This window comes from Oncorhynchus keta, chromosome 28 (genome assembly GCF_023373465.1).
Source record: "Oncorhynchus keta strain PuntledgeMale-10-30-2019 chromosome 28, Oket_V2, whole genome shotgun sequence".
In the NCBI taxonomy this organism is placed as follows: Eukaryota; Metazoa; Chordata; class Actinopteri; order Salmoniformes; family Salmonidae; genus Oncorhynchus; species Oncorhynchus keta.
The window spans coordinates 10844693-10857078 of NC_068448.1; the positions used below are offsets into that span (position 1 = coordinate 10844693).

The following is a 12386-nucleotide window of genomic DNA, read 5'->3' on the forward strand; positions in this document are numbered from 1 at the left end:
GGGAGTATAAGCAGCAGCTCCAACACCACAGAAGGAGATCTAATGTGAGAAAGCAGCAGCTCCAACACCACAGAAGAAGATCTAATGTCACACACAAGTGGAGGAACTCCTGACAGCTGAAACTGGAAGGGATATTTTTGAAGTGGGCATCCTCCATGCATTTCAAATAATAAACACTTACGGCAATTGGACATACTGTTGTAATCGCCAATCAGAATGCTACAACCAAACAGACTGACCTGCCTATTTAATTTCACCTCCAGGGTTAACCTAGAACAGAGTAAAGTCCTTGAGTGTGGCTGTAACTGTTACACTTGCACGCCATCTCATGGAATGACATGTCAATTAATTTAGGCTACTGCTGGAATGAATTCACTAGTGGCCTAGGACCTTTTTTTAAATTGAGCAACACATTTTTATTTGTCAAACAGCAAAAAATAATGCACACTTTTGCATTGGTCACATGCGCCGAATACAACCTAACCAACAATGCAGTTCAAGAAATAGTTAAGAAAATATTTACTGAATATAATTTTTTTAATAAAAAGTAACAATAAAATAACAATAATTATTTTCTTTATTGAACTAGTAAGAAAGAATAAATTCTTATATTCAATGACAGCCTAAATTCTATCAGCCTTGTTCAGGGGCAGAGCGACAGATTTTTGTCAGGTCGGGGACTTGAACTTTCAACCTTTTGGTTATTAGTCCAATGCTCTAACCACTAGGCTACGCTGCCGCCCCAATATATACAGGGGGTACCAGTACCGAGTCGGTGTGTGGGGGTACAGGTTATTTGAGGTAATTTGTACATGTAGGTAGGAGTAAAGTGACTATGCATAGATAATAAACAGAGAGTAGCAGCAGTGTAAAAACAAAGGGGGGGGTGTAAATAGTCCGGGTGGCCATTTCATTAATTGTTCAGCAGTCTTAACAGCAGAAGCTGTTAAGGCTCCTTCTGGACCTTCTTCTGACCATTATTAAAAAGAAAGCCCCTCCAGCTAATATAATGACAACTGCCAGGGCATCAATAATTCCGCTTCTAGCTGTGGAATGGGATAGTAGTGATCCACACTCTGAATCCGACCAATGAGTTCCTGGTTTAATTTCCTGAAGTCCCAACGATTCACATCTATAAACAGATCAATACTGGCCATGAATGATTAATTTATAACTTGGTGATACATCTTTCAGTTTTAGATTTGTGTTCGGTAAATTTGTATTTCGGGAAAAAACTATTTGTGTAAGCCACACTTACCCAGTGTGTGACTGGCAGGATGTAAATGATCCATCTGAATAGGTGTCACCAGTACAGTCAGAACACACAGTATCTGTAGATGTTGTTCCTGCATAAATGGAGGTTTAAAATATAAGTTTAAATAAAAATATATAAAAATTGTCTTCCCAAAACAAACTTGTGACCATCGTACTTAAACTTTCCCCATGTACTAATCTTAACTCTGGATTTTAATTGTCTAATGATTTCAATCAAACAATCAGCTACTTTTAATTCAGTAGAATAACTTAGCACACTAGAAATCATGACAAAATCATGTTGAATACTTGAAAGGAGACAAACCTGTGTGATGGATGTATTGACCAGGTTTACAGCTTCTGTGTTTCTGGGCTATTTTACAACCATTTTTGTTTGAGAACCAACAAAAGAACCCCTCCTGTGGCTCACAAAAATCATCTGATTGTGATGTGCATGGCTGTTTCACCCTCAAACCCAAATCTATGGAGAACACATTTCATTCATTATCTTAAGCAAACATATTAAGCCAGTCAAATGTCAATCATAAATCACATCTGACAGCCTGTAGCACATGACGTCAGTATTAATGTCTGGCTGTTATAAATGTAGAACTCACCTGAATCACAGCTGGAACATGGTGCACATTTCATGAGACCATTGGGCTCATCAAGGAATGTAAAAGCAACACAGGACACACAGGAGGTAGTGGTGAATTTTGTACAATGCTTATGTACACGATTTCCTGGGGAAGAGAGAATCACAATGTCATGTTTTTCTATTGGTGTTGATCATTTATGAACCTCTGGTGATGATGTAAAGACAGGTTCCTCACCTGGTGAACACATGGGACAACATTCCTCCCCTATTCTGTACTCGGCTCTACCACATGCAATACAGGATCCAATGCTTCCAAGCACCAATATAATAGTTCTCTGGAAGTAGAAAAAATGTCAACAAATTCCCAAAATCAAAACTGATGTGTATTTATAAAACGTACAGAACTAGTTAGCACAATTCTAACCTATATAATCTAATTTCAAATATAATATAATTATGTAGGACCAGGTGGAGCTTCTGTCAGTGAGGTGGCACCCCCCATGGTGTGTAAGAATTGAGCATACTGTGTAGTGCCAGGAATTTATGCTGTGTGAAACATGCCAAACCACAAAATGTGCAAAACAGAAATGTTTCACTTACAGTCCATATGAAGCTTTCAAACTGTTCCATGGTTCCTCAATCCTCACCAAGTCACTGGAAAACACACACAACGGATTTGTTAAATTCTTAAGAGTTACGGAGTATGATGAACTGACCTGAAGACTTCATCAAAACTAATTGGAATATTAGTGGATCTATGAGTGCTTAACAGAAATGGTCAAAAAGTTCTAGTAAAATAGACATGCGAGGTGGATATACAACTGGTTAACAAGAATAATAGATTGTGCCTCATCAAAAACTCTGTTTGCAAGTTAAAACTGGTGTCTGGCAGATTTATAAAATACCCTTATTTAATTATTACCTGGACAGCTGGACAACTAGAATACTCACCATGTGCTACCAGGTTAATAAAATACCCTCATTTAATTATTACCTGGACAGCTGGACAACTAGAATACTCACCATGTGCTACCAGGTTTATGGAAAAAAAGGAACTCAAATAAAAATCTCCAAGTTTAAAATGAATATGAACTCCAGCACACTCGCAATCTTGATGCTTCCAACAATTGAATGGATCACAATGTTATTGATGTATTGATCCACTCAGTCGTTGGAAGCATCAAGATTTCCAGTGTGTTGGAGTTTTTCTTGATTGAAAACACAACCATAGAAAAATATTTTTTCTGAAATATTGAATTTGAGACTGAACAAAGCAGGTGTCACGGTCCTCTATTCTAACCCTTGAACACAGTACTGCCTGCTTACTTCTTTCTCCCTTCTCTATGATAGTGGCACATAGCATGTGAATATCCATGTATAGTATGAGTGGGTTTACATGAAGGGGAGTCCTGCTTTCTCCATCCTATCAAATGAGTCATTTCTCGAAGAAGGGTAATGGAGGACACAGGTTTAAGAAGTTTAGCCTATTTGTGAAGGCTTAGATATTCTAGAGTTGCTTTGGTAACTATGGAGCGATGTCAGTGCCAACAGAGATTGTATTTGAATTGCAGAATTCAGAATGTGTAATAGGATAATGAATTATTTTTCATGCACAAATTGAATCATTGCATTAATACATTTAACTTGTATCACTACTGGTTGTGTTTATGCCACGCTAAAAGGTAGGCTAATACATTTTTACTGTTCAATTACATGTCGTTACTATAAAACCCACAAGAGATCTGCTAAAGTAGTCATTTGGACTGCTCCTGAATTTTAAAAAATGTAACACTACCATTTTTTAATACACATTTTTTATTACTCTGTCATTTTTTACATCGTGCCCCACTCTGTCCTTGACTTTTCCGAACCAAGTCCATACTACACTGTCGTTGTTACTCTTAATATCACAAACATAAATGGTTTTCTATACCGTTTTAGGAGGGCATGTCATTATTTATATGGTTTTCCCGTTTCCCCTCCTTCTCTCGACAGTAGGACCCACTCCCCTCCTTTTTCCTGAAAGTTGAAAATTTGGTGAGCGCACGTGGTAATAATTATTGATTATAATTATTAATAATATTATTGATTTGTCATTGAAAAGCATCTAATGTGTGAAGATAATGTGTCTTGAGTATATTTTTAAATGTTGAGACAAGAAGAAGCAGAGGGGTTTGTGGAGAAGATATTTCTCCAGAATGCATGCACTCAGCTCTCCAGAAGGTGCTCCACTGTCCCCTGACAATTGCGAACATTCAATGTGTCATTGTGTGAATTGTTTGTTCTTTGTTTATTTTGATCAATTCTTCATTACATATGTAACCAGTAGGCTAGTAAATGTACCGTTCATTAACATAAATTGGTTTCCATTCTCGGAGTGTAAACGTTGTTTGTTGAGTTCACAACCTCCTACTTTTGTGAGAAACAAGTTTTGGTTAATTTCATAATCATAATTTATGAGTTTTGTCAGTGTTTTCGTTGTCTTTTGTTTAGAGTGCTCCATGTTAGCAATGAGCATGTGTGGTTTCTCTGTCCCGATAACGTTTACGGAAGGAGTGCACCTGAGCAACCTCCTGAGTTGATACAATGTTGCACTTCACGAGAGATAGCTCAAGTTAAGACATATATAGAAAGGGAGGCAGACAAGCGGAGAAGAGATGAATGTAATTGAAAGAAACAGAATTTTCATCAAGATATTTTGGCCTTAGGCCTTTGTATTTTACTTAGTTGATGATGGAAGTTATTTGTCTACTGCTGCATTGGCATCTCTGAATTCCATGCGCTCATTTCTATAGCTACGTACCAATGGATCACAGTGGATCAAAATTAAACTAATGCAAGAGTACCAGCCTTTGCAATATGGACTATTGCATTAGTTTAATTTTAATTCAGATTTGTATGATTAAACAAGTGACAATAATTTTGAGAAACAAAAACGTTATTATTGAAATGAAATTGTTCCATGAAAATGGGCATTTATAAATAATCATAACTGGCATCGATAGAAAAGATAAATAAATTGTAAGCTTCTCCACACTTGAAACTCAACAGCTGCCTATGGTCTGTATTATAATAACCATTAACAACATTTGCAAGCGGTCCGCCTATAAAAATCAAATGCCCATGCATGAAGCATGAAACAATGCCCTACACTGGGAGCAGGCAAAAAATAACTACGAAAGCCTTCAACCAGGCCTACAGCCAAGTCAGAGCTGCTCACATTCACAATAGTATTTTGTCCGTTTTCTTGTTACAAACAAGCAAGCTTTTAAATATTTTTGTTTAAAAAATGACTTGGCCAAAGTTTTCCATTTTTCAAGAACAGGGGGAAAAATCTATCTATGGAGTTCAGCAGCGCACTCCCTAATCAGAATGCAGTTGAGTCACCAGAGGCAGAACAGACATGGAATAAAATGGAGAGAACAGCCTTGTAAAATTACAAATACAGTCATTCATCAAGATTAAGATGTCATCATTTTTTTCAATTAAGTAGGCTATTTCTACATATACACACATCTATATCTTACCCCGTCTTGGTTCGCAGTTTAACTATTTTACTTTCACTCTGACTTATAATAATAATAATAATATATGCCATTTAGCAGACGCTTTTATCCAAAGCGACTTACAGTCATGTGTGCATACATTCTACGTATGGGTGGTCCCGGGGATCGAACCCACTACCCTGGCGTTACAAGCGCCATGCTCTACCAACTGAGCTACAGGACCACTTTCCAAATAACGTTGAGAAAAGTGGGAGGCAACCTGCTGATAATCCACTATACAGTTTAAGTGGATAATCCACCCCAGAAATACAAATCAATTTGGTAAAAGCCTGTTTTATCAGATGATAAAATACATTTCCATCCATTAATTAATTTGTAAGTAGTCCGCCTGTGAAAATCTGGACATCGTGTATGAACGCATCACAACTAGGCAATATAATTGTCACTGGAGATACAGGATTTCACACTATCACATTTCATAACGCTTTCAAAACAATGACCTGCACTCCAGATCGACAAATCAGTCAATCTATAATATGGCCACGCATCCATCCGTTTATATTGTCATGACTCAGTATAGACTTCGCTTAGATGTGCTCAATCTAAACCCTGTATTAAATGAATAACCTCCGTTTCTTCTTCAAGTACCATGTCACAATGTGTCGTGTCTGTTGGATTTAAATACCCATAAATGTAATCAAAAGGGATAATGTTTATTCTGAGTGGATATTAGCACCATTGTGAATCCATATTAAATGTATGTTTTCTTGTTTTTAAAGAACACTTAACCTGCAATTTAATTTGATAATTGTCTCTGTGATCCCCACTGTTTTCATGTACTTGTAACAGTATAACTTTAGACCGTCCCGTCGCCCATACCCCGGCGCGAACCAGGGACCCTCTGCACACATCAACAACAGTCACCCTTGAACCCTCTGTTTTCATGTTTTCATGTACTTGGCTCCACAAAAGCCGCTGCCATTTGGTTTAATGGGTATAAAGACATATCCTGATTACCACAGCAGTGCTGTAACTTTAACAGTGTCATCTATCCCTCTATCATGACCCTAACTACAGTATAAAAGTGATTTAACTATAATTGTGTCTATCCCTCTATCCCTGACACTAACTACAGTATTAACGTGATCTAACTATAATTGTGTCTATCCCTCTATCCCTGATCCTAACTACAGTATAAAAGTGATCTAACTATAATAGTGTCATCTATCCCTCTGCCTTCCAACCATAAAAGGTTGACTAACATTTAAACTAAAACAAAATGAAAAAGAAACAAAAAATAAGGTAAAACCTTGAAACTTCAGGTTACAAGACTGATACCAGAACCAACAGAGATCTAGAATCAGACTGTTCAAACTAAAACTGATACCAGAACCAACAGAGATCTAGAATCAGACTGTTCAAACTAAAACTGATACCAGAACCAACAGAGATCTAGAATCAGACTGTTGAAAAAGAAACAAAAAAAATAAAAGGTAAAACCAACTAAAACTGATACCAGAACCAACAGAGATTTAGAATCAGACTGTTCAAACTAAAACTGATACCAGAACCAACAGAGATCTAGAATCAGACTGTTCAAACTAAAACTGATACCAGAACCAACAGAGATCTAGAATCAGACTGTTCAAACTAAAACTGATACCAGAACCAACAGAGATCTAGAATCAGACTGTTCAAACTAAAACTGATACCAGAACCAACAGAGATCTAGAATCAGACTGTTCAAACTAAAACTGATACCAGAACCAACAGAGATCTAGAATCAGACTGTTCAAACTAAAACTGATACCAGAACCAACAGAGATCTAGAATCAGACTGTTCAAACTAAAACTGATACCAGAACCAACAGAGATCTAGAATCAGACTGTTCAAACTAAAACTGATACCAGAACCAACAGAGATCTAGAATCAGACTGTTCAAACTAAAACTGATACCAGAACCAACAGAGATCTAGAATTAGACTGATCAAACTAAAACTGATACCAGAACCAACAGAGATCTAGAATTAGACTGTTCAAACTAAAACTGATACCAGAACCAACAGAGATCTAGAATAGACTGTTCAAACTAAAACTGATACCAGAACCAACAGAGATCTAGAATCAGACTGTTGAAACTAAAACTGATACCAGAACCAACAGAGATCTAGAATCAGACTGTTGAAACTAAAACTGATACCAGAACCAACAGAGATCTAGAATTAGATTGATCAAACTAAAACTGATACCAGAACCAACAGAGATCTAGAATTAGACTGTTCAAACTAAAACTGATACCAGAACCAACAGAGATCTAGAATTAGACTGTTCAAACTAAAACTGATACCAGAACCAACAGAGATCTAGAATCAGACTGTTGAAACTAAAACTGATACCAGAACCAACAGAGATCTAGAATCAGACTGTTCAAACTAAAACTGATACCAGAACCAACAGAGATCTAGAATCAGACTGTTCAAACTAAAACTGATACCAGAACCAACAGAGATTTAGAATCAGACTGTTCAAACTAAAACTGATACCAGAACCAACAGAGATCTAGAATCAGACTGTTCAAACTAAAACTGATACCAGAACCAACAGAGATCTAGAATCAGACTGTTCAAACTAAAACTGATACCAGAACCAACAGAGATCTAGAATCAGACTGTTCAAACTAAAACTGATACCAGAACCAACAGAGATCTAGAATCAGACTGTTCAAACTAAAACTGATACCAGAACCAACAGAGATCTAGAATCAGACTGTTCAAACTAAAACTGATACCAGAACCAACAGAGATCTAGAATCAGACTGTTCAAACTAAAACTGATACCAGAACCAACAGAGATCTAGAATCAGACTGTTCAAACTAAAACTGATACCAGAACCAACAGAGATCTAGAATCAGACTGTTCAAACTAAAACTGATACCAGAACCAACAGAGATCTAGAATTAGACTGTTCAAACTAAAACTGATACCAGAACCAACAGAGATCTAGAATTAGACTGTTCAAACTAAAACTGATACCAGAACCAACAGAGATCTAGAATTAGACTGTTCAAACTAAAACTGATACCAGAACCAACAGAGATCTAGAATTAGACTGTTCAAACTAAAACTGATACCAGAACCAACAGAGATCTAGAATTAGACTGTTCAAACTAAAACTGATACCAGAACCAACAGAGATCTAGAATCAGACTGTTCAAACTAAAACTGATACCAGAACCAACAGAGATCTAGAATCAGACTGTTCAAACTAAAACTGATACCAGAACCAACAGAGATCTAGAATCAGACTGTTCAAACTAAAACTGATACCAGAACCAACAGAGATCTAGAATCAGACTGTTCAAACTAAAACTGATACCAGAACCAACAGAGATCTAGAATCAGACTGTTCAAACTAAAACTGATACCAGAACCAACAGAGATCTAGAATCAGACTGTTCAAACTAAAACTGATACCAGAACCAACAGAGATCTAGAATCAGACTGTTCAAACTAAAACTGATACCAGAACCAACAGAGATCTAGAATCAGACTGTTCAAACTAAAACTGATACCAGAACCAACAGAGATCTAGAATTAGACTGTTCAAACTAAAACTGATACCAGAACCAACAGAGATCTAGAATCAGACTGTTCAAACTAAAACTGATACCAGAACCAACAGAGATCTAGAATCAGACTGTTCAAACTAAAACTGATACCAGAACCAACAGAGATCTAGAATCAGACTGTTCAAACTAAAACTGATACCAGAACCAACAGAGATCTAGAATCAGACTGTTCAAACTAAAACTGATACCAGAACCAACAGAGATCTAGAATCAGACTGTTCAAACTAAAACTGATACCAGAACCAACAGAGATCTAGAATCAGACTGTTCAAACTAAAACTGATACCAGAACCAACAGAGATCTAGAATTAGACTGTTCAAACTAAAACTGATACCAGAACCAACAGAGATCTAGAATCAGACTGTTCAAACTAAAACTGATACCAGAACCAACAGAGATCTAGAATCAGACTGTTCAAACTAAAACTGATACCAGAACCAACAGAGATCTAGAATTAGACTGTTCAAACTAAAACTGATACCAGAACCAACAGAGATCTAGAATCAGACTGTTCAAACTAAAACTGATACCAGAACCAACAGAGATCTAGAATCAGACTGTTCAAACTAAAACTGATACCAGAACCAACAGAGATCTAGAATTAGACTGTTCAAACTAAAACTGATACCAGAACCAACAGAGATCTAGAATCAGACTGTTCAAACTAAAACTGATACCAGAACCAACAGAGATCTAGAATCAGACTGTTCAAACTAAAACTGATACCAGAACCAACAGAGATCTAGAATCAGACTGTTCAAACTAAAACTGATACCAGAACCAACAGAGATCTAGAATCAGACTGTTCAAACTAAAACTGATACCAGAACCAACAGAGATCTAGAATTAGACTGTTCAAACTAAAACTGATACCAGAACCAACAGAGATCTAGAATCAGACTGTTCAAACTAAAACTGATACCAGAACCAACAGAGATCTAGAATCAGACTGTTCAAACTAAAACTGATACCAGAACCAACAGAGATCTAGAATCAGACTGTTCAAACTAAAACTGATACCAGAACCAACAGAGATCTAGAATCAGACTGTTCAAACTAAAACTGATACCAGAACCAACAGAGATCTAGAATTAGACTGTTCAAACTAAAACTGATACCAGAACCAACAGAGATCTAGAATCAGACTGTTCAAACTAAAACTGATACCAGAACCAACAGAGATCTAGAATCAGACTGTTCAAACTAAAACTGATACCAGAACCAACAGAGATCTAGAATCAGACTGTTCAAACTAAAACTGATACCAGAACCAACAGAGATCTAGAATCAGACTGTTCAAACTAAAACTGATACCAGAACCAACAGAGATCTAGAATCAGACTGTTCAAACTAAAACTGATACCAGAACCAACAGAGATCTAGAATCAGACTGTTCAAACTAAAACTGATACCAGAACCAACAGAGATCTAGAATCAGACTGTTCAAACTAAAACTGATACCAGAACCAACAGAGATCTAGAATCAGACTGTTCAAACTAAAACTGATACCAGAACCAACAGAGATCTAGAATCAGACTGTTCAAACTAAAACTGATACCAGAACCAACAGAGATCTAGAATTAGACTGTTCAAACTAAAACTGATACCAGAACCAACAGAGATCTAGAATCAGACTGTTCAAACTAAAACTGATACCAGAACCAACAGAGATCTAGAATTAGACTGTTCAAACTAAAACTGATACCAGAACCAACAGAGATCTAGAATCAGACTGTTCAAACTAAAACTGATACCAGAACCAACAGAGATCTAGAATCAGACTGTTCAAACTAAAACTGATACCAGAACCAACAGAGATCTAGAATCAGACTGTTCAAACTAAAACTGATACCAGAACCAACAGAGATCTAGAATTAGACTGTTGAAACTAAAACTGATACCAGAACCAACAGAGATCTAGAATCAGACTGTTCAAACTAAAACTGATACCAGAACCAACAGAGATCTAGAATCAGACTGTTCAAACTAAAACTGATACCAGAACCAACAGAGATCTAGAATCAGACTGTTCAAACTAAAACTGATACCAGAACCAACAGAGATCTAGAATTAGATTGATCAAACTAAAACTGATACCAGAACCAACAGAGATCTAGAATTAGACTGTTCAAACTAAAACTGATACCAGAACCAACAGAGATCTAGAATCAGACTGTTGAAACTAAAACTGATACCAGAACCAACAGAGATCTAGAATCAGACTGTTCAAACTAAAACTGATACCAGAACCAACAGAGATCTAGAATCAGACTGTTCAAACTAAAACTGATACCAGAACCAACAGAGATCTAGAATTAAACTGTTCAAACTAAAACTGATACCAGAACCAACAGAGATCTAGAATTAGACTGTTCAAACTAAAACTGATACCAGAACCAACAGAGATCTAGAATCAGACTGTTGAAACTAAAACTGATACCAGAACCAACAGAGATCTAGAATCAGACTGTTGAAACTAAAACTGATACCTGAACCAACAGAGATCTAGAATTAGATTGATCAAACTAAAACTGATACCAGAACCAACAGAGATCTAGAATTAGACTGTTCAAACTAAAACTGATACCAGAACCAACAGAGATCTAGAATCAGACTGTTGAAACTAAAACTGATACCTGAACCAACAGAGATCTAGAATCAGACTGTTCAAACTAAAACTGATACCAGAACCAACAGAGATCTAGAATTAAACTGTTCAAACTAAAACTGATACCAGAACCAACAGAGATCCAGAATTAGACTGTTCAAACTAAAACTGATACCAGAACCAACAGAGATCTAGAATTACTAGGTGTCACTGAACTGGATCATGACCACCAACCCCGGACTGTCTTGTCTCATTACGCACACCTGGTTCCCATTCCCCCTGATCAGTATGTGTATATATGTGCCCTCTGTCCTCCACTGTCTTTGTTGATAATTGTTCCATGTCCATTGGTCTTGTGAGTACCTGTGCTCTGTTGTATTGGCATGCGTGTCACCGTGTCAGTGCGCACTTGTTATTACGGGTCTCGGTCCCGTGTATTTATTAGAGGTTTGCACCTCACTCTGTGTTTGGGTTACAGCCCTGTGTTTTATATATATTTATATATTTACACACACACACGTTTGTTTGTTTTGGGCTTCATCCTCGTCATGTTCATGACGTACGCTATTTTGGGTAGAGAGGAAAAAAGACATTGATTTTTCGTATTCCTGTGCCTGTGTTCTATCATTATACAATGCGACACACATCTAGAATTAAATATAAAAACCTGTCTAAATAAAACGAATGAAAAGAAAAATGTATATAAAAAAATAGTGAAAATGCGGCGCTGAAGTACTTTTCCGTTTCTTTGTGTTAACTGTGGAGTTGATAGTGTGTCTCTCAGAGGA

General features: G+C 36.9%; 2 protein-coding genes across 6 annotated transcripts in view; one reads left to right on the top strand and one right to left on the bottom strand.

Moving 5' to 3' along the window:
- Positions 1-12386, top strand: part of LOC118360612 (tumor necrosis factor receptor superfamily member 14-like) — a 105349-nt gene that overhangs the window by 53772 nt on the left and 39191 nt on the right. The window lies entirely within an intron of this gene.
- LOC118360613 (tumor necrosis factor receptor superfamily member 14-like) lies at positions 398-5424 on the bottom strand. 3 transcript variants are annotated; one of them, XM_035739861.2, is made up of 7 exons: positions 5380-5424; positions 2453-2506; positions 2088-2187; positions 1872-1997; positions 1580-1735; positions 1259-1346; positions 398-1132 (listed from the first exon to the last, which is right to left on the bottom strand). In XM_035739861.2, exons 2-7 carry the CDS (start codon positions 2480-2482, stop codon positions 931-933), a joined length of 702 nt encoding a protein of 233 aa, XP_035595754.1. In that variant the 5' UTR covers positions 2483-2506; positions 5380-5424; the 3' UTR covers positions 398-930. The 3 variants fall into 3 exon arrangements, 2 of the variants coding, with proteins under 2 accessions (XP_035595754.1, XP_035595755.1); XM_035739862.2 differs by having other exon boundaries at positions 5367-5394; XR_008085035.1 differs by lacking the exon at positions 5380-5424 and adding an exon at positions 3786-5357 and having other exon boundaries at positions 978-1132.